Genomic DNA, 14,713 nt, shown 5'->3' with positions numbered 1-14,713 from the left:
AACACTTTGCTATTTTCTAATGCAAATTAAGTATATTTATTTAATTCCTTAACTATGCTTATTCCCTACAGAATATTAGTCCCAGAAGACACCATTTTGTTCATTTCCCATTCTCCCAAATTGCCACCTTCCCTTCATCACCACTGTCCTTCCTTTCCCACCCCTTCCACCTCCACCACCAGCACTTCATAAATGGTGAAACAAAGATCCGTCCCAAAATGATAGGTTACTTACTGGAGTGTTACATTGGGATTTGATCTTAACATTTGTCTGATGCCAAAGCCCATGCTTTTAACCCATGAGGACATACAGCTTCCCTTTTAAATCAGAGAAGCAATTAAACACGGCAGGATTGAACAATTAGGACTGAGGTAAACTATATATGAAGTCAAAAGCATTTAAGATGCATTTATAGGAATTCCAACCAAAGAATATCCAAGCAGCGTCACTGTAGTCTTACCACAAACAACTGAAGCACTGTTGGGTATTCTGTTTATCCACTGTAGTGCAGATTACGTGAGTATTTGCGTTTTCCTCTACCGTTGGTTTTATCATGACGCTGGCAAAGAACCGCTAGGTTTTCGACTTTATATCCAATGACTTAGAATATGGCTCTGAAGCTACTGTGGTATAATAATCATGTTTATAGAACAGCTAAGACTGGATGTGAGCCAATACAAAGCAGGAGCAGTCAGTCAATATTATCTTGGTTATTTTATGGTAACAAAACCCCCCAGTATTTCAGTGGCTTAATTCAACAGAAGCTTATTTTTCACCCAAGCTATGTGTCTGCTTCAGGACAGCTAGGAGCTCTGCTTTACCCATTCTAATTCTAAGTCAAAGACTGGTCACTGGTCAAGGTAGCAAAGGAGAAAAATGAAAGAAAACTCTGGAGAATCTAGAACCAATAATAAGTGCCCTGGCCTAGAAGTGACACATATTCTGTCCACTCAGAGGTCCTTGTCCAGAACTAGTCAAAGGGCCCACCCAACCACAACGGGGCTTGGACATGCAATCCTACTATACGCTTAGAAGGTGAAGAGCTGGAAATATTTGATGAACAGCACTTATGACACCATAACTGCTGAGGAGGGAGTGAAGCTTTCTAATAAATAGCTGTTCACAAGGAATTGGTTTACCTTATGAATTGGCAAACATTCCTATCAGTGTAGGGTTCAGATAGAGACTGAACTATCCCCTGTAGTACAGAAAAGATTTCTAAGTGATCAAGGGACTGAATATAACAGTGCTTCTTAAATTATGTGGCCTATGTACAATCAGTATTTTAATTAGATAGTCTGTACTCCTCAACAAAATTTTTAAAGTGCCCTTTTCTGAGGTCACTGAGGTCTTTTGTTAATACTGTTATTATTTTAAGTTTTAAGAACTTCAAAAAGCTTAGAATATCTTAGTAATTGTTATGAAAACATTTAAGTCTCCAAATTCATGTCTGGGCCTCACCAGTATCTCTGCCTGTACTTCTGTTTGAAAGCCTGGAGATTAGAAATTATGCCCTAAAAGATATTGTCCAGACTGAAGACATGAGATTCTTTGGTTATAATGAGCAAAACTTGGGGGAGGAAGAGGTATGTTCTGATGAAGAGGCTGTCATGAGAAAATGGTAGACTCTGTGTGTGTGTGTGTGTGTGTGTGTGTTGTGTGTGTGTGTGTGTGAGAGAGAGAGAGAGAGAGAGAGAGAGGCAGACAGATATATTGTCAATAAATTTGACCATATTTAATTTGCATGTTTATGTATTACATATTTTAACATATATTTAACTATATGTTTAACAGAAAATAAAACTAGAAAGTTAGATTGTAGTGAGGTAGCATTAGGGTCTTTAATGCAATGCTGAAGAATTATAAGTTTTATGATAAATATAAAGTGACGATATGATGTCAGGCAAGAAACAGCCTACCAAGGAGGAAAAGTAGAGCTTATACTGAACCAAAGTTTCTGGTAACATTTTGTTCACTGCCAGAGATAAAAGTAACTTTTTATGATCAGAGTTGCAGGGCAAAAAAGCTGGACAAAAAAAGGAAGTAGAATTTTCCATATGATAGATAATATTTTTATATTAATTCTGGATTTCATGATAAGGAAAGTATGACCCTTTGACATTCAATAATGAACTTTTCTGTTAAATATCATAGGTAGCCCTTTATTTTTAAGGTTTTATCTTTGATTTTATTGGTTTGACTATGATATGCCCAGGTTTCCTTTTTCCTTTTTCTTTTTGGGATTTTCTGAATTCCCTGGTTTCGTGGGTTGATGTCTTTCATCAGTTGTGGAAAATTCTCAGCCGCTATCTCTTCACATGTTTTTCTGCACCATTGTCTTTCTCTTTTCCTTTTAGGACTCCAATTACATGTGTTTAGATTGTTTATTACTGTCCCACACATCTTACATGCTCTGATCAGTTGGGGTTTTTTTTTCCCCCCTTTTTTCATTATTTTTGCCTTTGTGCTTCAGTTGGAACTTTCCTACTGGCCTCTGCTAGAGGTCATCTATCCTTTTCTGCCATGTCCATTTCTACTGTTAAGCCCATTCAATGAATTTTTCATTTCAAGTACCCTAAACATTTTTAAAGTTCACTCTTGAAATTTTCTTCCCTCCCCCGGTTATTTCCATCTTTCTCCTTATTTCTTTATTCTAATTATAATGATTGTTTAAAGTATTTGTTTGTTAAGTCTAACATCTGAGTCCTCCATGGGTCAGTTTCCATTGACTGCTCTCTTTTGTCTGTGCATCACATTTCCCTTCTTCTATGGATGTCTCATAGTTGTGTATTGCATGCCAGATATTGTGTATAAATGAATTTGTAAAGACTGAAGTAGAAAATATTTACCCCGCACAAAAAAAGCAGCCTCTGTCAGGCAGCTAGAGTGATCTTTCTGATTAGAGTTAAGCTACGTTGGGGATAGGTTGTGGCTTTGATTAGTTTTAATTCACCACTGGTTTTAAAAGTTTTCAGGTGTGAAAGATCCCTCCTTCCAGCTGGGCTTGGTATCCAAGCAAGACATAACCACTCTGCTCCCTAGCCCTGCCTTGAGATTTCTGTGCCATGGAAGGTCTCTTTTTGACTTTCAGCCTGAACCCAATTGCTCACATGCTGCTGAATAAGAGTCCTAAAATTGAGAATTTGTAAATAGTAAGGACTCATTCGGTGTCTGGGGCTCATGTGTATTCGACCTTCCACATTAGTCCAAGACTGTTAAAATTTTAGCCAGTTTCTCCTTTTACCTACAAAGTCTCTCACCCAATGACAGATCTACTCCTTCACCCGTTCCCTGAGAGTAAAGCTACCTCTAGAGGCTTCCGGGAAGATGGTGGAAGAGTAAGACACGGAGATCACCTTCCTCCCCACAGATACACCAGAAATACATCTACATGTGGAACAACTCCTACAGAACACCTACTGAACGCTGGCAGAAGACATCAGACCTCCCAAAAGGCAAGAAACCCCCCACGTACCTGGGTAGGGCAAAAGAAAAAAGAATAAACAGAGACAAAAGGATAGGGACGGGACCTGCACCAGTGGGAGGGAGCTGTGAAGGAGGTAAAGGTGTCCACACACTAGGAAGCCCCTTCTCGGGTGGAGACTGCGGGTGGCGGAGGGGGGGAAGCTTCGGAGCCGCGGAGGAGAGCGTAGCAACAGGGGTGCGGAGGGCAAAGCGGAGAGATTCCTGCACAGAGGATCGGGGCCGACCGGCACTCACCTGCCCCAGAGGCTTGTCTGCTCACCCGCCGGGGCGGGCGGGGCTGCGAGCTGAGGCTCGGGCTTCGGTCGGAGGCAGGGAGAGGACTGGGGTTGGCGGCGTGCATACAGTCTGCAGGGGGTTAGTGCGCCATGGCTGGCCGGGAGGGAGTCCGGGGAAAAGTCTGGACCTGCCGAAGAGGCAAGAGACTTTTTCTTACCTCTTTGTTTCCTGGTGCGCGAGGAGAGGGGATTCAGAGCGCTGCTTAAAGGAGCTCCAGAGACGGGCGCGAGCCGCGGCTAAAAGCGCGGACCCCAGAGACGGGCAGGAGACGCTAAGGCTGCTGCCGCCGCCACCAAGAAGCCTGTGTGTGAGCACAGGTCACTCTCCACACCCCACTTCCGGAGAGCCTGTGCAGCCCACCACTGCCAGGGTCCCAGGATCCAGGGACAACTCCCTCAGGAGAATGCACGGCGCGCCTCAGACTGGTGCAATGTTACGCTGGCCTCTGCCACCGCAGGCCCACCCCACATTCCGTGCCACTCCCTTCCCCCAGCCTGAGTGAGCCAGAGCCCCCGAATCATTGGCTCCTTTAACCCCGTCCTGTCTGAGCAAAGAACAGACGCCCTCCGGTGACCTACACGCAGAGGCGTGGCTAGATCCAAAGCTGAGACCCGGGAGCTGTGAGAACAAAGAGGAGAAGGGGAAATCTCTCCCAGCAGCCTCAGAAGCAGCGGATTAAAGCTCCACAATCAACTTGATGCACCTGCATCTGTGGAATACATCAATAGACAATGAATCATCCCAAACTGAGGAGGTGGACTTTGAGAACAAGATTTATGATTTTTTTCCCCTTTTCCTCTTTTTAGCCGTGTGGACGAAAGGCTCTTGTTGCTACAGCCAGGAGTCAGTGCTGTGCCTCTGAGGTGGGAGAGCCAACTTCACGACACTGGTCCACAAGAGACCTCCCAGCTCCACATAATATCAAATGGCGAAAATCTCCCAGAGATCTCCATCTCAACACCAGCATCCAGCTTCACTCAACGACCAGCAAGCTACAGTGCTGGACATCCTATGCCAAACAACTAGCAAGACAGGAACACAACCCCACCCATTAGCAGAGAGGCTGCCTAAAATCATAATAAGTCCACAGACACCCCAAAATACACCACGTGGACCTGCCCACCAGAAAGACAAGATCCAGCCTCATCCACCGGAACACAGGCACTAGTCCCCTCCACCAGGAAGCCTACACGACCCACTGAACCAACCCTAGCCACTGGGGACAGACACCGAAAACAACGGGAACTACGAACTGCAGCGTGCAAAAAGGAGACCCCAAACACAGTAAGATAAGCAAAATGAAAAGACAGAAAAACACACAGTAGATGAAGGAACAAGATAAAAACCCACCAGACCTAACAAATGAAGAGGAAATAGGCAGTCTACCTGAAAAAGAATTCAGAATAATGATAGTAAAGATGATCCAAAATCTTGGAAATAGAATAGACAAAATGCAAGAAACATTTAACAAGGACCTAGAAGAACTAAAGATGAAACAAACAATGATGAACAACACAATAAATGAAATTAAAAATACTCTAGATGAGATCAATAGCAGAATAACTGAGGCAGAAAAATGGATAAGTGACCTGGAAGATAAAATAGTGGAAATAACTACTGCGAGCAGAATAAAGAAAAAAGAATGAAAAGAACTGAGGACAGTCTCAGAGACCTCTGGGACAACATTAAACGCACCAACGTTCAAATTATAGGGCTTCCAGAAGAAGAAGAGAAAAAGAAAGGGACTGGAAAAATATTTGAAGAGATTATAGTTGAAAACTTCCCTCATGTGGAAAAGGAAATAGTTAATCAAGTCTAGGAAGCACAGAGAGTCCCATACAGGATAAATCCAAGGAGAAATACGCCAAGACACATATTATTCAAACTGTCAAAAATTAAATACAAAGAAAACATGTTAAAAGCAGCAAGGGAAGAACAACAAATAACACACAAGGGAATCCCCATAAGGTTAAGAGCTGATCTTTCGGCAGAAACTCTGCAAGCCAGAAGGGACTGGCAGGACATATTTAAAGTGATGAAGGAGGAAAACCTGCCACCAAGATTACTCTACCTAGCAAGGATCTCATTCAGATTTGATGGAGAAATTAAAATCTTTACAGACAAGCAAAAGCTGAGAGAGATCAGCACCACCAAACCAGCTCTACAACAACTGCTAAAGGAACTTCTCTAGGCAAGAAACACAAGAGAAGGAAAAGACCTACAATAATGAACCCAAAACAATTAAGAAAATGGGAATAGGAACATACATATCAATAATTACCTTAAATGTAAATGGACTAAATGCTCCCACCAAAAGACACAGATTGGCTGAATGGATACACAAACAAGACCCATATATTTGCTGTCTACAAGAGACCCACTTTAGACCTAGAGACACATACAGACTGAAAGTAAGGGGATGGAAAAAGGTATTTCATGCAAATGGAAACCAAAAGAAAGCTGGAGTAGCAATTTTCATATCAGACAAAATAGACTTTAAAATAAAGACTATTAGAAGAGACAAAGAAGGACACTACATAATGGTCAAGGGATCAATCCAAGAAGAAAATATAACAATTGTTAATATTTATGCACCCAGCATAGGAGCACCTCAATACATAAGGCAAATACTAACAGCCATAAAAGGGGAAGTCGACAGTAACACATTCATAGTAGGGAACTTTAATACCCCACTTAAACCAATGGACAGATCATCCAAAATGAAAATAAATAAGGAAACACAAGCTTTAAATGATGCATTAAACAAGATGGATTTAATTGTTATTTATAGGACATTCCATCCAAAAACAACAGAATACACATTTTTCTCAAGTGCTCATGGAACATTCTCCAGGATAGATCATATCTTGGGTCACAAATCAAGGCTTGGTAAATTTAAGAAAATTGAAATTGTATCAAGTATCTTTTCTGATCACAACACTATGAGACTAGATATCAATTACAGGAAAAAAATCTGTAAAAAATACAAACACATTGAAGCTAAACAATACACTACCTAATAACGAAGTGATCACTGACGAAATAAAAGAGGAAATAAAAAAATACCTGGAAACAAATGACAATGGAGACACGATGACTCCAAATCTATGGGATGCAGGAAAAGCAGTTCTAAGAGGGAAGTTCATAGAAATACAATCCTACCTTATGAAACAGGAAACATCTCGAATAAACAACCTAACCTTGCACCTAAAGCAATTAGAGAAAGAAGAACAAAAAAACCCCAAAGTTAGCAGAAGGAAAGAAATCATAAAAATCAGATCAGAAATAAATGAAAAAGAAATGAAGGAAACGATAGCAAAGATCAATAAAACTAAAAGCTGGTTCTTTGAGAAGGTAAACAAAATTGATAAACCATTAGCCAGACTCATCAAGAAAAAAAGGGAGAAGACTCAAATCAATAGAATTAGAAATGAAAAAGGAGAAGTGACAACTGACACAGCAGAAATACAAAAGATCATGAGAGATTACTACAAGCAACTCTATGCCAATAAAATGGACAACCTGGAAGAAATGGACAAATTCTTAGAAATGCACAACCTGCCAAGACTGAATCAGGAAGAAATAGAAAATATGAACAGACCAATCACAAGCACTGAAATTGAAACTGTGATTAAAAATCTTCCAACAAACAAAAGCCCAGGACCAGATGGCTTCACAGGCGAATTCTATCAAACATTTAGAGAAGAGCTAACACCTATCCTTCTCAAACTCTTCCAAAATATAGCAGAGGGAGGAACACTCCCAAACTCATTCTACGAGGCCACCATCACCCTGATACCGAAACCAGACAAGGATGTCACAAAGAAAGAAAACTACAGGCCAATATCACTGATGAACATAGATGCAAAAATCCTCAACAAAATACTAGCAAACAGAACCCAAAAGCACATTAAACGGATCATACACCATAATCAAGTGGGGTTTATTCCAGGAATGCAAGGATTCTTCAATATATGCAAATCAATCAATGTGATACACCATATTAACAAATTGAAGGAGAAAAACCATATGATCATCTCAATAGATGCAGAGAAAGTTTTCGACAGAATTCAACACCCATTTATGATAAAAACCCTCCAGACAGTAGGCATAGACGGAACTTACCTAAACATAATAAAGGCCGTATATGACAAACCCACAGCCAACATTGTCCTCAATGGTGAAAAACTGAAAGCATTTCCACTAAGATCAGGAAGAAGACAAGGTTGCCCACTCTCACCACTCTTATTCAACATAGTTTTGGAAGTTTTAGCCACAGCAATCCGAGAAGAAAAGGAAATAAAAGGAATCCAAATTGGAAAAGAAGAAGTAAAGCTGTCACTGTTTGCAGATGACATGATACTATACACAGAGAATCCTAAACATGCTACCAGAAAACTACTGGAGCTAATCAATGAATTTGGTAAAGTAGCAGGATACAAAATTAATGCACAGAAATCTCTGGCATTCCTATACACTAATGATGAAAAATCTGAAAATGAAATCAAGAAAACACTCCCATTTACCACTGCAACAAAAAGAATAAAATATCTAGGAAGGAGACAAAAGACCTGTATGCAGAAAATTATAAGACACTGATGAAAGAAATTAAAGATGATACAAATAGATGGAGAGATATACCATGTTCTTGGATTGGCAGAATCAACATTGTGAAAATGACTCTACTACCCAAAGCAATCTACAGATTCAATGCAATCCCTATCAAACTACCACTGGCATTTTTCACAGAACTAGAACAAAGAATTTTGCAATTTGTATGGAAACACAAAAGACCCCGAATAGCCAAAGCAATCTTGAGAATGAAAAACGGAGCTGGAGGAATCAGGCTCCCTGACTTCAGACTATACTACAAAGCTACAGTAATCAAGACAGTGTGATAATGGCACAAAAACAGAAAGATAGATCAATGGAACAGGATAGAAAGCCCAGAGATAAACCCATGCACATATGGTCACCTTATCTTTGATAAACGAGGCAGGAATGTACAGTGGAGAAAGGACAGCCTCTTCAATAAGTGGTTCTGGGAAAACTGGACAGGTACATATAAAAGTATGAGATTAGATCACTCCCTAACACCATACACAAAAGTAAGCTCAAAATGGATTAAAGACCTAAGTGTAAGGCCAGCAACTATCAAACTCTTAGAGGAAAACATAGGCAGAACAGTCTATGATCTAAATCACAGCAAGATCCTTTTTGACCCACCTCCTAAAGAAATGGAAATAAAAACAAAAATAACAAATGGGACCTAGTGAAACTTCGAAGCTTTTGCACAGCAAAGGAAACCATAAACAAGACCAAAAGACAACCCTCAGAATGGGAGAAAATATTTGCAAATGAAGCAGCTGACAAGGGATTAATCTCCAAAATATACAAGCAGCTCATGCAGCTCAGTAACAAAAAGCAAACAACCCAATCCAAAAGTGGGCAGAAGACCTAAATAGACATTTCTCCAGAGAAGATATACAGACTGCCAACAAACACATGAAAGAATGCTCAACATCATTAATCATTAGAGAAATGCAAATCAAAACTACAATGAGATATCATCTCACACCGGTCAGAATGGCCATCATCAAAAAATCTGGAAACAATAAATGCTGGAGAGGGTGTGGAGAAAAGAGGACCTTCTTGCACTGTTGTTGGGAATGTAAACTGATACAGCCACTGTGGAGAATAGTATGGAGGTTCCTAAAAAAACTACAAATGGAACTACCATATGACCCAGCAATCCCACTACTGGGCATATACCCTGAGAAAACCATAATTCAAAAAGAGGCATGTACCAAAATGTTCATTGCAGCTCTATTTACAATAGCCCGGAGATGGAAACAATCTAAGTGTCCATCATCAGATGAATGGATAAAGAAGATGTGGCACATATATACAATGGAATATTACTCAGCCATAAAAAGAAACGAAATTGAGCTATTTGTAATGAGGTGGATAGACCTAGAGTCTGTCATACAGAGGGAAGTAAGAGAAAGACAAATACCATATGCTAACACATATATATGGAATTTAAGAAAAAAAATGTCATGAAGAACCCAGGGGTAAGACAGGAATAAAGACAGAGACCTACTAGAGAATGGACTTGAGAATATGGGGAGGGGGAAGGGTAAGCTGTGACAAAGCGCGAGTGAGGCATGGACATATATACACTACCAAGCGTGGGGTGGATGGCTGGTGGGAAGCAGCCGCATAGCACAGGGAGATCAGCTTGGTGCTTTGTGACTGCCTGGAGGGGTGGGATAGGGAGGGTGGGAGGGAGGGAGATGCAAGAGGGAAGAGATATGGGAATATATGTGTATGTATAACTGATTCACTTTGTTGTAAAGCAGAAACTAACACACCATGGTAAAGCAATTATACTCCAATAAAGATAAAAAAAAAAAAGCTACCTCTAGTCTTAACTCATATATGAAGGGGTTATGCTCTCTGAGATTTAGTTTCCCCTAAGCTTCATGTCCTCAGCTTACCAAGGTGTTTAAAATATATGTAATTTTGTAATTTACCTGGAGTTTTTTCCTTGTTACAGTAAGAATTATGGTCATTTATGACCATCTTCATCATAACGAGAACCAGAACTTTGAAAACCTTCTGTTTTTGAAATTACTGTGTCAACTTTTTTTCTGAGTATGAAAACAATAATCTTTCCAAATATTTCAGAAAATCCAGACAATTGAAAAATACTTCGTCAATACGCATTTTCATCATTTTGTAAGACTTCCTTAATCCTTTCTGAGTTGCTTCAATTTAAAAGTATTTGGTGTCCAAGTGGAAGGAATTTTGCTTTCTCTTCCAATCCTCCGTACAGACCTCAGCCTTCAAAATTCTTGTTTCTTTCTTTTCTGCTTGTTCTCCACTCTCCTTTCACATTCACCTTCTTTGATATGGAAGATCAAACGCATTACCCTTATGTTATGCAATGAAATTCAGCTCTCTAATGTCTCTTCCCTCAAAAAAGAATGCCCTTCATGGCACTCAGAAAATAAAGCTACTCCGAAGAAATTATGACCTCCAGTTACCAGGACTTTGATGATGAGATAGCATTGGTAGTTGGGAGGAGACTGATCCATTTATTTCCTTTATTATATAGCATTCAATTACAAAGCTACAGAAAACTATGGAAACATCACATCATGGGACAGCTATGGAAATACTGAGGTTTGCGGAAAGCTTCCTCTGGGACGTACAATGAAACTTAGTGATCCTTTCTTGCCAGAGAGGAAAAAAATGAGTCCCAACCTACACATTACAGGGCAAAAGATCTCTCCTACAACATACAGCAAGGGAAAGGCACTAAAAGAATAAATCAGACAAGTGTTGTCAGATAAATTCCTCTGTTTGATAACATATGGCTCTTACCCTCCTTTTCAGTCAATATCAGTGACTAGGTTTTGTCTTGTTCAAATACTTATTTTTTGGGGGGGCTGTCAGGGTAATTGCGTGTGACACCTCTATCTTGTGAAATAGGCTGAAGTGAAGATCCTTTTGTGCCTAAAGACTGGCTTCTAATTTACATTGTTCCAGGTGACACAGTGCTGCCTGGTGTTACTGGGTTATGTTTGGTAGCCTTGAACTGTTTCTCATGCACAAAATGGTACTAGTGTTTTACGTATTTAAAGAGGATCTTCAACCTTAAAATGTTCTGTTCTTCTTTATTAAAATAAACTATAATCTAAGGCATAGAAATAGTTGGGATAAAGTCATAAGATTAATAATAATAATATTTACGTACATTTTAATGAACATTTTAATATTTGTTATCCAAATTGATAATTGCATCAACTCTGTGAGGAAGATGCTTATATTCTTTTTTTCATGGATGAGGAAATTTGAATGCATGGAAACTTAGATACAAAAAGAGAAGTGACTTACCTAAGACCACAGGAAACTTAATGATAGAATTGGGTCAGTACTGGTCAACTTCTTAATCTATTAATATTTTGAACATATCACTGAGTAAGATCAGGTTAGTATAAGAGGGACATTAGTTTTCACTTCTAAAGGCAGAGACAAAAATTGATGAAATGACTGTAATAGCAGCAGTTCAGCTTTATTTTTAAACGATGGTCAGAAACAGGTTTCTGACCCCATTTTTCCTCCTCCTTCTCATTTAGCTTTTATTCTCTTATCACGAGGGTTACTCACAGCCATCTAACCAAATGAAAAGTATGGCTTGATTAAGAATCTCTTTTGTCTGTAATTTGTGCATAATGTTTTTAGCTCTCCCATGGGCTGTTGTAGAAAATGGTAAATCTGGTTTAAATGAAACCTGATCCTGTTAATGGTTTAGTAGCGGCTGCCACAGGGTTATGGCATTTTTCAACAGATGCTTCTGCTTCATTTTAAACATAAACTAAGTCTTGGAGTATTTATATAAATCATATAAAATATGCCTACATAATTTTGGTTAAATGTATTGTTATAAAATAATCTTAGGCAGGTCCCTGTCTTTGTCCATTTATAATTATTCACACAGAATTAAAAAAAAAAAGAAGGCTATACTCTATTTTAAAAAAAGATTATTCATGTCTTGCACTTTCCTAAAAATTTTTTTAAAGGCTGGAGAATAGCCTCCATCTCTAGTCTGGGGATGTGAACAATGGCTTGGTCAATCTGATCATTCTATCCATCTTTATGCCTAACACTATTTACTTAGCACTGACAAATTGCTTATACAGTGATGTGCATTATAGTGTCAACTGAAATATACAGAGTAGTCACAAAATTAAATGGGACACTATATTTCTTTGAAGAGGTAGACCTTGTAATAGTTAATTCAGACTATCATTATGCCCAGGATTAGTTTCTCTGGAGTGTGATAGTTTGTTCAACCATTTTTTTTTTGGTTAAGAAAAGCATTTCTTCTGTTCAAAGCACTTGTGCTGGTTACCTGAATGCTACAAAGATGAATGACAGGCAAGTAAAGCAATAAGACAAAAGATAGAAATAGTTATACAAAGAGGTACCAGCTCAAGCAACAATACAGTATACCACTTTAGTTAACATATTACAAGTTTGAGTCCTAAAGCTCGTAAAGGGCAGAGTCTTGAACTGGCAGGGTCAAATTTATCTTGTTTTTTGGGGTCATATTTTCATGGTGGTATGTTTGCTCAATTACCTTGCGCTGGAACATTTATTTATGTGAGTGCACCCAATGGTGAGTTTTTAAGAGCAAACAGTAAAAGTACAAACCAACTCTTAAACTCTAAATTATCTGTGGGCATCACTGACTGTGATGTGTTTCTAAATACAAGCATCGTGATCTTCCCCTGTCCTAATGTCTGTCCTAGGTACTCCCGTCTAAGAAGGATGTGAAACCTGGCGCCGCTTTCTTGTTTGAACTCATTCTCCTTCGTGGGAAATATGCTTGTCTCCACCAAGTTGTGGGCTGGACAACTTTCCCTTTGTATGATGGCAGTTTGGATGTAGTGGAGGGAAAATTCAAGTGTCCACTTCTCCGAGGACATTATGACCAGAAACTCGACAACTTCAGGAAAATTGAAGATTTGATTTGCTTGGACCTGGACCACTGGCTGTGCAATCTCTACTTTCAGGTTTGCAATATGATTTTGTGAATGGGAAAAAGAATTAAAAAATTTTCCAAAGCTGCTTCTTTTTAGCCTTTAGCTTCCTTTCATGATATTGAAAATTCCAGTATCAAAACCTATAAAAGTAATTACATCTTAATACTGATTTCTCATAATGCAGATTAAATTTATGTCTACAAACAAGGGGTAAAATTCTAGAGTTAGAAATCTTAAGGATAATTTAATCCAGACGTCTATGTTATAAATAAGTCCGGACAGCCATCCAAGTCCCCTGATTTCTCAGTTTACAGTCTGTTGCTACTGGAGCAGACTGCTCTCACCGACATGGGACGGGGGATATATTTCTTTATTGAAAGTTCTTATTGAGCTTCTGTTGTGTGTTGAGCATTGCTTGTTCCAGGGATATGAAGAGATAGATGTGGTCTCTGCCTTCTGCATGCTTGACATTTATTTGATGAGACCAACAACAGATACCCAATGACCCACATTTCCACAGGATGAAAGTGGCCATCAGAAAGCTCTCTTTGCCATACACACGGCTTCAATGTAAGCTGCCTAGTTTACATAAAAAATTAAAAAAAAAAAACCACTTGGTCACACATCATTTATTGGTATAGGTTTGGCATTCTATTTTCTAACCAAGTCTTTTAGCAGAAATGCTGTTGTGTAAATTCATTTTAGGCCACCACCTTGGAGGATCCAAAAAAGAAAACGACAGCATACATGAAATATAAAGCATTCCAACACATTTTTAGTCAAATTATTTTTGTCTTATATGTCCAAATTTGTTCTACCTGTTTATGTTATTTTTCTGGGGTGCTTGTATCATAAAATGCTATGATTTATTTTCTTCCTTACCTGTATGTTTGATTTTTTTTCAGTCTGTCTGGCTTTTATCCATTACAAATGGACATAATTGTACACTAGCTTTCTTATTTGATAGACAATAACAGAAGTTTTCTCCCTGTGTACATTTCATAAGGAGTTGGGGAGGGGTAGTGAGTCCTACTAATGAGAATAGTACTATTATTCAAGATGTATGATTTTCTGATTGTAAGGCAGAATAAGTACGAATGTAGATGCTTCTCTTTCACAAGGATGAAAATGAAAAATTTTTGTCTTGAAACCCTATTTTCCTCCTTGTGCAATTGTGAAATATGTGGATTTTTCTGATGTGAGTTTTCTCAAATGCAAACATTTCTGAACAAGTTAATTGTGAGTAGTCCTTTTAGGAGAAGAATAACTTGAGGTTGGGAAGAGAAAAGAAAGATAAAGTAGATAAAGTAGATAAGGTAGATATTGGAACAGAAAAGTGGTTTTGCAATGCAGACTTAGAGATTAGAGGAAACAAGTAAAGTCCTGATCATTTCCCT

At 39.0% G+C, this 14,713-nt stretch overlaps 1 protein-coding gene across 1 annotated transcript in view; it reads left to right on the top strand.

Annotated features, from left to right (window-relative positions):
* The window catches only part of LOC309829089 (uncharacterized protein), a gene marked incomplete at both ends in the record, with an annotated part of 261,042 nt that overhangs the window by 69,155 nt on the left and 177,174 nt on the right, over positions 1 to 14,713 (top strand). The window contains one exon of the mRNA XM_082664789.1: positions 13,083 to 13,346. Coding sequence (XP_082520915.1) covers positions 13,083 to 13,346 — 264 coding nt within the window. The remainder of the gene's footprint in view (positions 1 to 13,082; positions 13,347 to 14,713) is intronic.

This window comes from Grampus griseus, assembly GCF_964374135.1.
Source record: "Grampus griseus genome assembly, chromosome: 10".
In the NCBI taxonomy this organism is placed as follows: domain Eukaryota; kingdom Metazoa; phylum Chordata; class Mammalia; order Artiodactyla; family Delphinidae; genus Grampus; species Grampus griseus.
Note: the sequence above shows the minus strand (reverse complement) of the source record. Positions and strands in the feature narration are given on the sequence as shown.